The 14,961-nt window shown below is 35.2% G+C and overlaps 1 protein-coding gene across 18 annotated transcripts in view; it reads left to right on the top strand.

Annotated features, from left to right (window-relative positions):
- PTPRD (protein tyrosine phosphatase receptor type D) overlaps window positions 1-4,902 on the top strand; it is a 1,303,784-nt gene extending 1,298,882 nt beyond the window's left edge. For 6 of the 18 annotated variants that reach the window (XM_084505446.1, XM_084505445.1, XM_084505434.1 and 3 more), the window contains one exon: window positions 1,590-4,902. In XM_084505446.1, coding sequence (XP_084361572.1) covers window positions 1,590-1,658 — 69 coding nt within the window. In that variant the 3' untranslated portion in view covers window positions 1,659-4,902. The remainder of the gene's footprint in view (window positions 1-1,589) is intronic. The other 12 variants (XM_084505443.1, XM_084505448.1, XM_084505451.1 and 9 more) reach the window with 4 other exon arrangements.
- Window positions 4,903-14,961: the final 10,059 nt, after the last annotated feature.

Raw genomic sequence — 14,961 nt, 5'->3', positions numbered from 1 at the left:
AGTACTGACCCCTGAGGAACACCACTCATTACTGATCTCTACTTGGACATTGAGCCATTGACCACAACTCTTTGAGTGCAACCATCCAGCCATTCCTTGTCCACTGAGTAGTCCATCCATCAAATCCATGTCTCTCCAATTTAGAGACAAGGATATCATTCAGAACAGTGTCAAAAGCTTTGCACAAGTCCAGGTAGATGATGTCAGTTGCTCTTCCTTTATCCATGGATGCTGTAACCCTGTCATAGAAGGCCACCAGATTTGTCAGGCATGATCTGCCCTTACTAAAGCCATGTTGGCTGTCACCAGTCACCTCCTTATTTTCCATGTGCATTAATTTCCAGGAGAATCTGCTCCATGATCTTGTTGGGCACAGAGGTGAAAATGACTGGCCTGTATTTCCCTTGTGTCTTCCTTTTTTTCCCCCTTTTTAAAAATGGAGGTTATATTTCAAATAACATAGAAGCAGTGCCAAAAAAATGCAATCCTTATTCAATAAAGCACTTAAACTCGATACAGACCACACATGAGCTTAAAATTTAAAAGAAGGTCTAATGTATTTTCCAGGTGTTTGAGCACATAGGAGCAAGAAACTGTTAGTGATCATAGTACTGAATTGAAACAAATATCTAATGAGTTTCCTAGTCACCAGAAGAATTCTAACTTTGATGTTAACAAGTATAACTCATGTGAGCCTAGCACATAGGACTATCAGATAAATAAGCAGGGATTTTTTATTATTATTATTTTTTTTGGATGGCGGATGGCTTTTTTAATATATATAATTTAAACCCTGAGTAGCAGTTGCGAATAACAACACAAACATGACATTTTAGTATGTGTTCAATATTACATAAATGTTTAAAAAGACTGCTGTGTGTGAGTGAGAATAACATGAAATGTGAAATATTGGATTCACTAGAGGTTTAAACAAACCATTTAACACATTGAACTTTCTCTGCTTCCAGGTATAGGTTGAAATGTAATCTGTTTCATATTAATAAAGTGCTTAGCTACATATTTCTCTCATAGGTTCTGTTGTTGACACAGGCAAAGATATCTTCACATCCTCATCAAAGCTTATATTGCTGAAAGGCTGGGATTCTCTTTTCTTCCTAACCTGGTTTTTAACCTGTTGGTTTTTCATGTAGCATTTCATTTTAAAGCTGTGGAGGATTTTATCGTTTAGTGTGTTGCATTTGCTATGGAGTTAATTGGATATTTTGCTACTTATTTTCAAATACAGGGGGAAGAGACATCTTAGTGTGCTCCCATAAGAAGAAAGCTTTATGCTGATGTTACATTAATCCAGTATTAAAGATTCTCAGTAAATGAGTATACAGGCTCTGTTTAAAGAGAAGGTGATTTCTGTGGAAAATGTTATTGCTTTAAATGAGTGTCTATCTTCATTTGTTGTAACTTAAATTGTTTTTCTGTTGAAGTTAGCAAGACAATATTGCTAAACTGCAGATGCCTCTGTGGCATATTTGTCTGTAGCCACAAAGTATTCACTCTTAGTTGAAAGAAAATAGAAACCAAGCAACAAGCTGGCTTTTTGATGCTTTTGTTTCCTATCTTTCTTTCTCCAGGATCAATACCAATTCTGCTATCGAGCCGCATTGGAATATCTGGGCAGCTTTGATCACTATGCAACATAAAAACCCACCGTGGATTTTTATTGCAGGCCCTTTAAGATCCAGAGAGCCGCTTCTGAGCCATACAGTGTGCTTTAGAAGTACTTCTAAACTCTTAGCTATGGAGCGATTATTGGGGATATATAAAATACAAACAAAAATATTGGGGATATATTAAAGAAGAAAGAAAACAAAAACAACTATTCCATGTGGACCAAGAATTCACAATTTAATAACCTAACCATACTAAAAGAATCCCAACCACTGAGGCGTCTGAAGGATCTCATTTACAGATACCTCAAGGGTTTGACATTGGTTGAAGTCAAAGGGAAGACTTCAGGAAAGAGGAATTCATTTGAAAGAATGATCATCTTGTTCAGGATTGCATGCTTGTTGCAAAGAGGAATTTTGAGAGAACTGCAATTCCATGCAAGATGTTTGTTGAAAGATCAGGTCCTGGCTTCTAAAACAAATTGGACTCCTTACTTCAACAGCACCCCTTCCCGTCATATTGCTCATGATAACACTTTAGGGAAAATGTGGGAATGTTTAAAAAGAAAGTCCTTGATTTAGTTTTTTAGTATTGTAAAGATACTGCTGACCTGTGCTTCATTTTTAACTGTGTAAACTTTTTCCTTTTTTTAACAAGTTTATCATTCAATGAAGTGAATTAAAGAAAAGGTAACATAACTGTTCATTTTTTTTGTTTAAAAACTGTAGATTTTTTTAAGCTGTAGAACTGTTATCTGTAATAATCGTGCTGTAGAAATGTTAAGTAATTTGAAAATTTGCACATTTTTGTGCAGTCCTATATTTATCTACAGTACCACAGTCTTGTTAGATATTACTTTGAAAGTTTTGTTTGTTTTATTTTTCTTTAAGAAAATATTCATTGTAATCAGTTAAATCAAAATGGTTTTTTTGGTTTCTTTCGGAATCAACAGGGAGGCGCAAAGTATAAAGATGCTGCTACCACACACACATGCACGCACACACATGTACATGCACATGCACATGCACACCCACACCCTCTCTCTTTCTATATAGATAAGTATATGTATGTATTACTGTCAATCCATATCTAGCTCTCTGTATAGTTAGAGAGTTACAGTAACGTAGGTACACAAACACACACACACACACATAAACATACCAGTTCTTCCACAGCCTGGATTTATCAAGGTGGTAGAAAAGTTTCTCAGCCTACTACAATTATATTATGCTAGTATTTAATCATCTCTGCATTTCCAAGGTCCATAAACTTCTGTTTCAAAGGGAAATAAGGAATGCACATCACTGATATTTGAACATCACCTATCCCAAATATTTCTCTCCACATTGCCACTTGAACATGCAGACATCACACATGCACACACATACGCACACACATGCACACATATGCACACACACACAGAGTATGTGATTTAGGCTTCCAGTGAAGTTCAATATTTGTAACACTATAGTGCAATAAGAAATCTTATTATTAAATGTAGGAGGTGTGCATGTGGGAAAGGTCAGTGCATATAACTTTAGGAGGGGAGAATGTTGTAATATACTAGGTATTAAGATGTTTTAAAATTGTATTCAATAGTATACTGTCTATAGTGTGTGCTATATAATTTACGTTTATCGTATGTAACAGGGCAAAGCCAAACACTCATTGCTCTGTGAATTCAATAGTTTCGTGGCATACAGCATTGTTTGGGAATGCTGTTTTTTATTTTAATTTTACATTTATAGTGCCTTATATTTGATGCCTATTTTGAATAGCATTTCTTTAAGTTAGCCTTCATCTGTGTTTAGTTCAGTTTGTTCATATCTCTGTTATTCTTTTCAAACATTTTAATACATGTATCAGACAATTTTGAATAATATGCATTCCCAGTTTCTAATCAAGTATGAATGCTAATAAATGATAACGCAAAACATGTAGGTAGTCAAGGCCCTTTATCTTTTCGTATTTCCAATAACAGACCAGCCCACAATTTAGCTATCTATTTCTGGTTGGCTTTTCAAACCCATTGTGTCACTGGTTATAGTGTTATCATTGAAGAGAAGTATCAGTACACTAGCAATTGTTGACATCAGCTGTGCTTATGCATCCATGTTTTTTTTTCAATCTGGGGCTAACTCCTGCTTGTTCATGGGTTAACAGATTGCTAAAGTGAAACCATTGCTTTCAGTAAGGCTAGCAAGATTGAGCTGGCAGGATGTATTTTTGAGAATGATGCTACATTTTCTTCCAGGTGACAAAGAATATTATTAAAACAGCACAAAGTACTTTTTGCCGCTCTTAATGGGAGTCCATTTACATTGACCTCAAGTCTTGTGCTATCATCAGTATATGAGTATCAAAGGAATTCTTTCTTTGGGTCTTCAGATAGAAGCGTTGGTATGGCATGTGATCTCAACTTTTCTTCTTGTTCCACATTTCCCACTGTTAGCAGAAAGAAAAATACAAAAGACCAAACTCTAGCAAACATTGTATTTGAGCACTTTTGTAAAGAAAAACAAAACAAAACAAACAAAATAAAACAAACAAACAAAAAAATAACACACACACACATACATAATATACATATGAATCAAAAGTATATAGAAGGCTACCTCAGAATGAGATTCTATAACTTACATCTGAACCAGAGAAGAATGTGCACTAAGTTTTTTCTTATTTCTTGATTTGTACTTTTAGCTAATTAGTGAAGTGCCAGGTTACATGGTGTGTTCATGTTCTTCAGCTTAGATCAGAAAACATAAAAATCAAAAAGAGCATAATTTTAGAAACATAGCCTAGGGAAAATTTTTGCATATTGGATCTGTAAAAAGATCAGAACTTTCTCCCTAGCAGACTATCTTGCAAGCTCCAAAGTAAAGGGGAGATTCAAAAAAATAATAATTAATTAATTATTTAAAATCCGATTTTTATGGGAACTGTTGTACAACAATATTCCTTTTATTTTTTTTTTGTTGCTTAAGATAACACTTGGCATCATTGATGTGCATTCCACTTTCTGTAATCTTATATATTGTCATTCTGCAGTTAATTTTAATGGTAAGCATCTTTGTCTACATACATCATACATTTCCAAGCTTAGAATTGGTTTCATCAACATAACCAGTATGGTGCTATTTATGTTTGTATGTGTAGTTATGTCTAATTTTGTGATTAACTGCAATGGGCAAAAAAGGCAAAATATATAAAAATGGTCTATACAGAAGTTTAATTTCTCTCTCTCTCTCTCTCTCTCTCTCTCTCTCTCTCTCTCTCTCTCTCTCTCTCTCTCTCTCTCTCTCTCTCTCTCTCTCTCTCTCTCTCTCTCTCTCTCTCTCTCTCTCTCTCTCTCTCTCTCTCTCTCTCTTTCTATTCTCTCACTCTAAGTGAATTGAGTTGTTAGAAATTAGAGAGAAAATTAGAGAGGACAGCTGGGGAAAGGGAGGGGCCCTCTAGGGAGATTTGCACTTTCTATACCTTTGTACTATGCACTGCCCTATTGATTCTACATCCAACAATGTTATTACTTGAACCCATCTGTAAGAAACTGCTTATGAAATCCACTTGTATTGTATTTAAATGACAGAGAACATGTTAAAGGAAAAAAGTTTGCAATGACAAAAAACTGCATCTGTTTTTTCTTTTTATTCTTTTTTTCTTTTCTTTTTCCTTTTTTTTTTTTTTTTTTTTTTTTTTTTTTTTTTTTTTTTGTGCCCTGATACTCCACAAATATCAGAAGGCTGCAGGTCTCATCATAACTATCTGTTACGTGGCTTTGCCATTCAAGCTTGGAGTGTCTTTACAAAGATAATAATAAATTGTGTTATTTGCTCTTGTTTTGGATGCATAGACTGAAAAATTAAAAAAAAAAAAAAATAACTTGTAAAATGGCTTGTTAAAAAGATACAATTACCTCTAATTAGTAGTACGCGTAAGTGTTTTACAGAATGAAAGGCGTGCTTTTTATTTTCTTACTTCGTTACATTGGTGGCGAAAGAGAATCTGTATGAAAATCAGTTCTTTGCTGACACAAGTTCCATTTGTTACAAATGAATTCTAATAAAATGTCAGTGTTATGCAGCCCTGGTCTTCTTTCTTAAGCAGTGCTTTTGATATCAGAACTCATTTGGTCTCTCTTGGTGATAAAGGAGCTTAATTGGAACCACCAAGTAGTCATTAATCTTCTTAACCAGTAGCTGGGCAGTAGAAAATTCATTCGCATGTTAACAAATATATTGTCTTCAGCAGCAAATTTTGAGCAAGCATAGACAAAATCTTTCTTAGGCATAAGGTCCTATATCTTCATGAATTTCAATGAAATTATAGAAATTATAACACTTTACATGCCCGAGAAATTCCTGTATGTGCTTTAGAAATGCATTGTTACATTGAGAAAATAGACTACTGTCTATTCATCGATCTAACCCAAAGTAGTAAAATATCCACACATTTGGAGAGAATTATCATTTTTTCAGTTTTATGGAATTGGCAGGTTGACCAAAGTCATTGGTCAGAGTTCCCTCATGGAAAATGTGGCAAGCAGTCATGACAGATGTTTAATTAATTTCCTCTCTGTAGTGTATGCTCTGCTGTTGCCAGTGGGTGAAAACATAAGTCTGTTACACTGTGGTGTTTCAAATTGTTTTCAAACATTTTGAAAAAGTTAGATGAATGTGCAAAGTTTATTGAGGCAGACTACAAGGATCACAGAATGGATATCCAGTCAAGGAAACAGATGAGAGTCTTGCTCTGTTTGCTTGTTTTGAAAGAGGACTCTATCCCTAAGATTACTTGTTTCTAAGGAAACATTTTATTAGCCATTACTATTAAGTACATGTTAATAAAGAATTCACTGTTCTGGAAGGAAGTACAAAGACATTGATGTTACATTGACTTCTGATAAATTGCATTGGTCTTAGACTAATTTCCACTTTAAGAAGGTGATAATAGTGTAAAAGTGAAGCCTTGGTAGTCTTACGCAGTTTTATTAGTTCTTTATCCACTGATTAGTGTGGATTTCATAATTCCTATTTTACTACTTTCAGCTGGGGCATGTTTTACATAGGTGCAATGTAAGGCGGTTAAAAGTTGTGGTATAAGAGGGTTTGCTTAACTGTCTGACTGCCTTTAGAGGGTTCTCTTTAATGTCAACATTGAATTCTTTGGATTTTCCCATTCTGTGTATCCAGCATGGGCCAAAACAAGCTACTACTACTACTACTACTACTACTACTACTACTACTACTACTACTACTACTACTACTAAATCAAAATGTGGCTGTAAATGTGTTCATACATTTTAAGTTAATAGGTTTTAGACTAGTTTTAATTCATTCTTCTTTTATACAGAAAATAATAATAATAATAATAATAATAATAATAATAATAATAATAATTTTATGCTAGGTTCCTACATATCATTAAAGTTAAGAAATACTGTTGAGATGTGAAATTATCCTGTACCAAATCAAAACAATAGCTACAGACTTTCAACCACAGTAACTTTTGCATCTTTTTCATATTATGCAAAAAAATTGAACCAAATTCCCAGTTACTTAGAAACTTCACCATGTCTCTTAAAATGATGGATTACATATCTGACTGCGGATATAGATTTATAAGCACAATAAGCTTTAATTTTACTCAAAAACTGGAATTTTCAGAAAAACAGCAAATTTGCTGATGTGTAAGCCAGCTTACTGATGATAAGTAAATCACTCTTGCATAAAAATTAATGTGAAATATATATACATATACATAGCCACCTGTGCAAAAGTTGCAGAATTCTATGAAATAATCATGCATTTTGAAACTCTGAAATTTATCAGCTTGAGACAAGAAAACTTCTATAATAACACTGGATCAAATTGGTAAAAATTCCAACCAAATTATATCAATATTACTTGCACTGCCAAATAATATCATTAAAGCAGTTTCACAAATGTGAACTGGTGGTACTTTTTTCATTTTGTCTTTGTACATGGGGAAAAGGAACACTGATAGAGTATCTATCTATAACCTATCTGTTCCTGACGGTTGTCTTTAAGACCTGTGGCAATATTTATTTTATTTTATTTTATTTTATTTTATTTTATTTTATTTTATTTTATTTTATTTTATTTTATTTTATTTTATTTTATTTTATTTTATTTTATTTTATTTTTAAGGAGGGAATATTAATGCTATGCTATTTGCTGCAACTACTTGGAGAGTTGTTTTATTCAAAAGCAAAGGATTTTGATAATGTAGTTATACTGACATTCAAATGCAAGTATATTCTCTTTGCACCGTCCTGTGTATTTTAAACAAGATGTTTCTGTCCTCCAGTTCATGGGTACCATAGTAGGATGCGGAGTATTTTTCACTAATGCAAGGAGTCAAGATGGGAGGAAACATCTGCTTACTAGCTTTCAGAGAGCAGATAACCTGCAAATGAGGCAATGTATTGAATAGGGATCATTTTGTATCTAGAGTATAAATAGAAGCTTTTGAACCCATAATGCATTCAGCTTGCTTCTGTCAGCAGTAGTCTTTATTATTATAGCAGGAACAAGCAAACGACCTTTGCCAATAAAAGTAGATCGTGATAAATTCAACAGTCTTATTGGATCTAGGATCTAAATCTCTAATGTCAAAACTGCCTTGAAATACCTCTGTTCACATCCATAAAGACAAGAGAACAAAATATAGGATTTTCTTCATTGGAAAAAAGAATATTCAAAAATACATCAGTATTACTGTACATCTGGTCTTTGCTAATCCAGTTTGGTATTGAAATCCAACAGTGTGTAAAGGTCATAAATGAATCTGGTGTTCAGTTTTGGTAGGCATTTTAAAAAACAAACAAACAAACAAACAAAGCAAATTCCCATGCATACAGCAAAAGAAAACAAATTGTTGTCTAAAGGCTGGATGGAGACGACCAAGCTGGCAAACCAGTTCCCAGCACTACAACTCCTCTTCATATACTGTTGTACTTCAAATTAAGCACACCATTTACTGAAAAAATCAGAGACTAATGTTGCATACCCAGTAATCTACTGAACACGGATATGGTGAAACAGTCATCTTTCACAGATAACAGTAAAACTGTGTACTTCTGCTCCATTCACATGAAATGTTTATCGCATTTATCAGCATTGTCTCAACAGTCCACACTTTGGAAGAATATTTGCAAACATTTCACACATTGACAGCTTCTGTTTGAACTCCTTTTATTCCATTGCCACTACAAAAGTTTGCTATTCTCTTTTCATCAAATGCTTATCCTTTCTTGCTCTTTGACCATTTCCTTTAGAGCTTAGTCCATGACAGTTTATAGCACCATGCAGAAAAATGGAACAGAGTAAAACCCAAACCCGTGTAACCTCAGCCCATAGGGTTCAATATATTTGGATACAAAATCTTTCTTAACCATTAGAGTATGCGGCTGCAGAATACTATTGCCTAATACTAAGTAACAGAACATCCTTTTGTCATAGTGAATTAGAACTATCTAATGGAGAAAAAATAGGAAGATTGTGAGCTCCTGTTTAGCTCGAATACAGATAGAGAACATAAGATATTTCAAAAGATGGTTGTGGATGTTTGTGGATTAGTTTTTTTTTTTTTTTTTTTTTTTGTTTGTTTGTTTGTTTTTGGTTTTGGTTTTGGTTTTTTATTTGTCTATTTATTGTTTTGGTAGAAGACTACTTGTTTTTATTGAAAATCAATATCAATACAGAGTGTTCATTTTTGATTACTGATTTTTATTGTCAGTTGTCATTTTCAAGGCTGCTGTTTACCAGAAATTAACCGATGCTCCCAGGGAGTCTATTGCAGAGAAGTTTTTCCTGAACTCTCTGTAGAGGAGAACAAGGTAGAACACAATCCTGAAGTCCATGAGTTACAAAATGGGAAACAGAACATGACTGTCTAGAAACTATAGATAATAAGGCATGAGGGCTGAAGAAACAAAGCAACAAATAAATAATATCAATGTTAATAATTTATAGGTTAATTCTAAATTTTAAATGGTTAATTTTTAAGGGTTAATTACTACAATTTACACAGAAAATGTACAAGTCTATGAACAAACATTATGGCTGAGGCTACTTCAGTTAAAACCTTGATTTTATATGTGCTATTCATGTAAAACACATTGAGCTGTCTGGCTAACAGAAGAAAAAATCCACAATGGAAAATCTACAGAAAGATTTGAAAGAGCTACCATTCTTCCTGCACACTATTCTTTAGGCCAGGTGCATGTACAAATTCTTCTTTACTGTGCAAGTGATGGGTGATGTAGCACTGGAACAGCTTGCCCAGAGGGTCTGTAGAATCTCCCTCCCTGGAGATCGCAGTCTACAACTTCCTCACGAGGGGGAGTGGAGAGGCAGGTGACCTATTCTCTGTAAACAACAGTGATAGGACCTGTGGGAATGGTGTTAAGCTGAGGCAGGGGAAGTTTAGGCTGGACTTCAGGAAAAGTTTCTTCACCGAGAGGGTGGTTGCATACTGGAACAGGCTCACCAGGGAAGTAGTCACTTCACCAAGCCTGTCTGAATTTAAGAAGCGATTGGACTGTGCATTTAGTCACATGGTCTAAACATTTGAGTAGACCTGTGTGGTGCCAGGAGCTGGGCTTGATGATCCTAATGGGTCCCTTCCAAGTCAGGATATTCTCTGATTCTATGATCTTCAAAAGCCATCTGTACATGGTCCTGGGCAGCCTGCAGTGTGTACCTGCTTGAGCAGGAGATTGGACGCAGTGACATCCAGAGGTCCCTCCCAATCTTAACCATTCTGTGATTCTGTAAAATACATTTAAGATAAGAGAACGCATTTCAAAACTTCTGTTATTAGGATTAAAATGATGTACATTTATTTCTTAAACACCATAAATAAATTATCTTGATGTTTTGAATTCAGCAGAAAAGATTTGTTTTCCATTTTTAGCTCATTAGTCATTAGATTTTAGCTAAGTACTATCAAATAAGTAATGTACATAACAAAAAATAAGTCATTAAATATCAGATGTTTGACATCTTTTCAAGAATACATAAAAAAAAAGTACAACTGTGGAATTCTGTTATATCGGAATATTTTAATACATGTACATTTTAGGAGTCATGGAAAATGAACACAGGATTTTTCCTCTCTAAAATTTAAGAGTACTGAATCTGAAATCATGGAGTTTGACTGGATGCAGAAGCAGAGTTTCCTCTGGAAGTGTTCCAGTTCCTTAGAAGTGTTTTTGTTGGATTAAGATTTCTTGCCAATGTCATCTTGGGACCCAGCAGGCCATACTTCTCTGCAGGACTACAAAATGAATGTTTTTAAACAAGTAAAGAAGATTTTGTGTGATTGATTTAATCTCATAATTGCTAGAAGCATGCTGCAAAATGGCTAAAAGATTAATTATATGCAAAGAGCTTTATTCTTTTATATATTTATATATATACATGTATATTTTATATATATGTAATCTGTAATATCTATAAATAAGATATTACAGAAGCAAAATTTACCTTTTTCTTTTGTGTTTCAGGTTCTTAGAAGAATTTTATCAAAGGAGACGTGAAATATTAAGTCATGTTATGGCAAAATTTCTATTTATATATGCCTACAGAAGCATCATAGAGTTCAAATATTTAATTACATACCTGGATTTATTTATTTATTTATTTGTTTGTTTGTTTGTTTCAAAAGGAAGACAGAGAAAGGTGTTTGAAATAAACTTTGTTGATGATATCTGCACTAGCTGACATTATTCTAGTATAGTGTATACTTTGACCTTGACTCCCTTTCAATATTCATAAGGGAGAAATTAATAGCAACATGAGATGTTTATTTTGACAGGCAAGGATTTTACTTACCTATAAGCACATAATGACATCATTTATTATAAAATTGCAGAAAATTATTATTTCATAAGATGCTAAAGAAACACATAATATAAATGGAAGATGAACAAGCTCAGAAAAATCTTTACAAAATAAGAAGGCACAAACATTGCAAACAAAATTACTTCCCACCGTTTCCATCATTTTAATAGAGTAATAAGATTATTATTGACACGTTACTTTATCAAAGAAAGATAATTAACAAAAGACAACCTCATATATGCATTTATATATTTGTATATATAAATTAATGAGGTAGTAACATTGTTTTAGCTTGGTACTAGTGTCTTTCATTATTGGGGAGAAAAGCAAGGTGAGATGGAAATTTTGAACCAGAATATTTGGTGACTTTACAGAGTTACTTAGTATTATTTGGTTTCAAACAGTTGAAGAGAAGTTCCTTGACCTGCATGAATATAAAACGAAGTTTTTAACTACTTCCAAGAAGTATGTAACTTTTTCCAAGTTTAAAAGGACAAAAGATGGAAGAAGAAACCTGGATGGTAAAAACATTTCACCTGAAGTAGAATATGAATGTTTTCATATAACATATGTGGTATACAGTGACTGTTGAATCACTGGAAGATTCCCTTGAGTCAGGAAGGTTTAACTCAAAGGGAACTATGTAGTTTATCTGTTCTACATGTCAGATATGGAGGGCCTCACAAATGTGAGATTTCTCTCTTTATTGGGTTCTGAAGGGATGCTTCTCCACTTCTTCAATATTATTTCTTTGTATCTCACAATCCACAGGCTTCTTTAACAGTTCCTATGATTCATCAATTCTACCTGCAGACTGTTCTGTTGGACTATATACCCATATACTGTTTTGCCTACTCAATATTTTAAGTCAATGTTTAACTTTCTCCAGGACTGTAACTCAAATGTCAACTAATCTCGTACACAACTGTCACTAGGACATGCTGATGCATCTGACATCCAATGCACTGAAGGTGCAGCTTTAATTCAAACCAGAACTCCAACAGAATTCTCACCTTACCCTAGTGTCCCACTGAGCTCAATAGTGTAAGTATGTTCAGAACAAATTTTTGAAGAGTCAGCTGTAGAGGTGAGAGCTTGCAGTGAGAGAAGAAGTACTAACATTGACAAGCAATGCATATCCTGAGTGGCAAACTGGTAGATTCCTGACCATTTGGGATAACTCATTCTTTTTCCGCCCTTCTCTTTGCCCAAATCAGGGCAGTGCTAATTAGTAGGTCCTTTCGTTGCAGCATACTAAGGCCTTGTCTACATTAGTATAAAAAAAAACAGGAAAATATTCTGCCTCATGTTGTGAGGTAGGTTTAAGAAAAGCCTAACAGACTCACAGCATTTAGAGGCACAGGTTGTGGGTAAGATCTCTGTCTTTCTCTCAGAGCTTATGCAGTTCATATACAAGAGCTGCTGTCCACCCAAGACAGTAAAAAAGCAAATCCATTGTTTTTGCACCCATCTTTATAGATATATTTTAGCTTTAAACTCATGTTGTTGGCCAATTCTGATGACAAAACTCATGATAGAGGATTAAACGAGATCTTAGGGCATGGAACAATGAGTCTTTGCTCCTCCTGAATGCTATTTAGTGTCTGTTTACTTTAAATGAGTAAGTATTGCATCCTGACAAAGTTATCAGCCAGTTTGATTCCAGCAGGAGTGCTGAAATCTCATTGAAGGCCTGTATCCAAAGGTGTACCCCATCAGTTATTTCTGTGTTTATTAATAATGTAGATGGTAGGGCAGAATGTTCCCTTGGGAAATTTGCTGATGACATAAAACTCGGATTCGTAGCTGATTCACCAGAGGTGCACTCCCAAACACTATGACCTTTACAGGATGGACAAATGGGCTGACAGGAACCTCATGAAGTTCAAAACAAAGTACAAAGTCCTGCACCTCTGGATGAAAAATCCCATGCATCAGCACATGCAGGGAGCCACCCCGCTGGGAAAGAGCCTGGCAGAAAAAGACTTGAGATTTCTGGTGGACACCAAGTTGAACATGAACCAGAATTGTGCCCTTTCCACTAAGAGAGCTATTAATATTCTGGCTGCATTTGGAAAACCAGGTCAAGTGAGTTAATCCTTCTCATCTACTGAGCACTGGTGGGGCCATACCTGCAATACTGTGTCCAATTATAGGCTCCCAGTACAAGAGATATGTACTGCAGAGATTCTAGCAAAGGGCCACTACAATGATGAAGTGACTGGAGCATCTGTGTTCATAGGACAGACTGAGAGACTTGTGATTCCTTAGCCTAGAGAACAGAAGGCCTAGGGGAGATCTTATTAATGTATGTAAATACCTGAAGAGAGGGTGCAAAGATGATGGAGCCAGCCTCTTTTCACTGGTTTCTGATGCCAGGAAAAGAGCCAATGGACACAAACTGTAATGCAAGAATTTCTGTTTGAACATAAGGAAACACTTTCTCACCATGACGTTGACTGAACACTGGAATAGGTTGCCCAGAGAGGCTGTGGAAACTCCTTTATTGGAGAACCTAAAAGGCTGTCTGGACATTGTCCTGGTAGGTGACCCTGCTTGAGCAGGGATGTAGGATTTTATGACATCAAGAGGCACCTTTCTAAATTCAACTGTTCTATGATACTGTGAGAGAAATTTGGGACACAGATCATAGAATCATAGACTCATTTTTGTTGGAAAAGACCCTTAAGATCATCAAGTACAAATATTGACCTAGCACTGGCAAGTCTAACATTAAAACAAACAACAACAACAACAACAGTCTGCTAAACAGACCAAGGTGGTAGTCCTGATAACACCTCCACCACCACCACCCCGGCAGCCACAAGTCCAAGAATCAAAAGCTTCCGTTCCCTTTCCCTTTCCCTTTCCCTTTCCCTTTCCCTTTCCCTTTCCCTTTCCCTTTCCCTTTCCCTTTCCCTTTCCCTTTCCCTTTCCCTTTCCCTTTCCCTTTCCCTTTCCCTTTCCCTTTCCCTTTCCCTTTCCCTTTCCCTTTCCCTTTCCCTTTCCCTTTCCCTTTCCCTTTCCCTTTCCCTTCCCCTTCCCCTTCCCTTTCCCCTTCCCCTTCCCCTTCCCCTTCCCCTTCCCCTTCCCCTGCCCTGCCCTTCTCTCATGTTGGAGTATATGAAAATACTCCTTTTAGAGTATTTTCCAACCAGAGAGAGATTTTTTTATTATTATTGTTAAAAAAAAATAAATTCAACCAGAAGTTGTCCAGAAGTTAAAATCAAGACTAATGCAAGCTGAAATCTTACACTGCTTAATTAAAACATCTGTACTGTTTTCTTTCACAATTGAATGCTTCTAACAAACAAGTCTGCAGAGCAATGTGGATCTGATGTTCTGCAGATTTTATAGTTGTAGTATTCTAAGCATGGTCTTAATTTAGTGCACCAAATATATGCATTGGTGATGGTTCTTTTCAACTGCAGTCTTTTTCCAAGGTATTTAGATCCCTCTGCAAGGCTTC

Source organism: Aythya ferina (assembly GCF_964211825.1).
Source record: "Aythya ferina genome assembly, chromosome: Z".
Taxonomy (NCBI): Eukaryota; Metazoa; Chordata; class Aves; order Anseriformes; family Anatidae; genus Aythya; species Aythya ferina.
The sequence above is the reverse complement of the archived record's forward strand: the minus strand, read 5'-3'. Positions and strand labels throughout refer to the sequence as shown.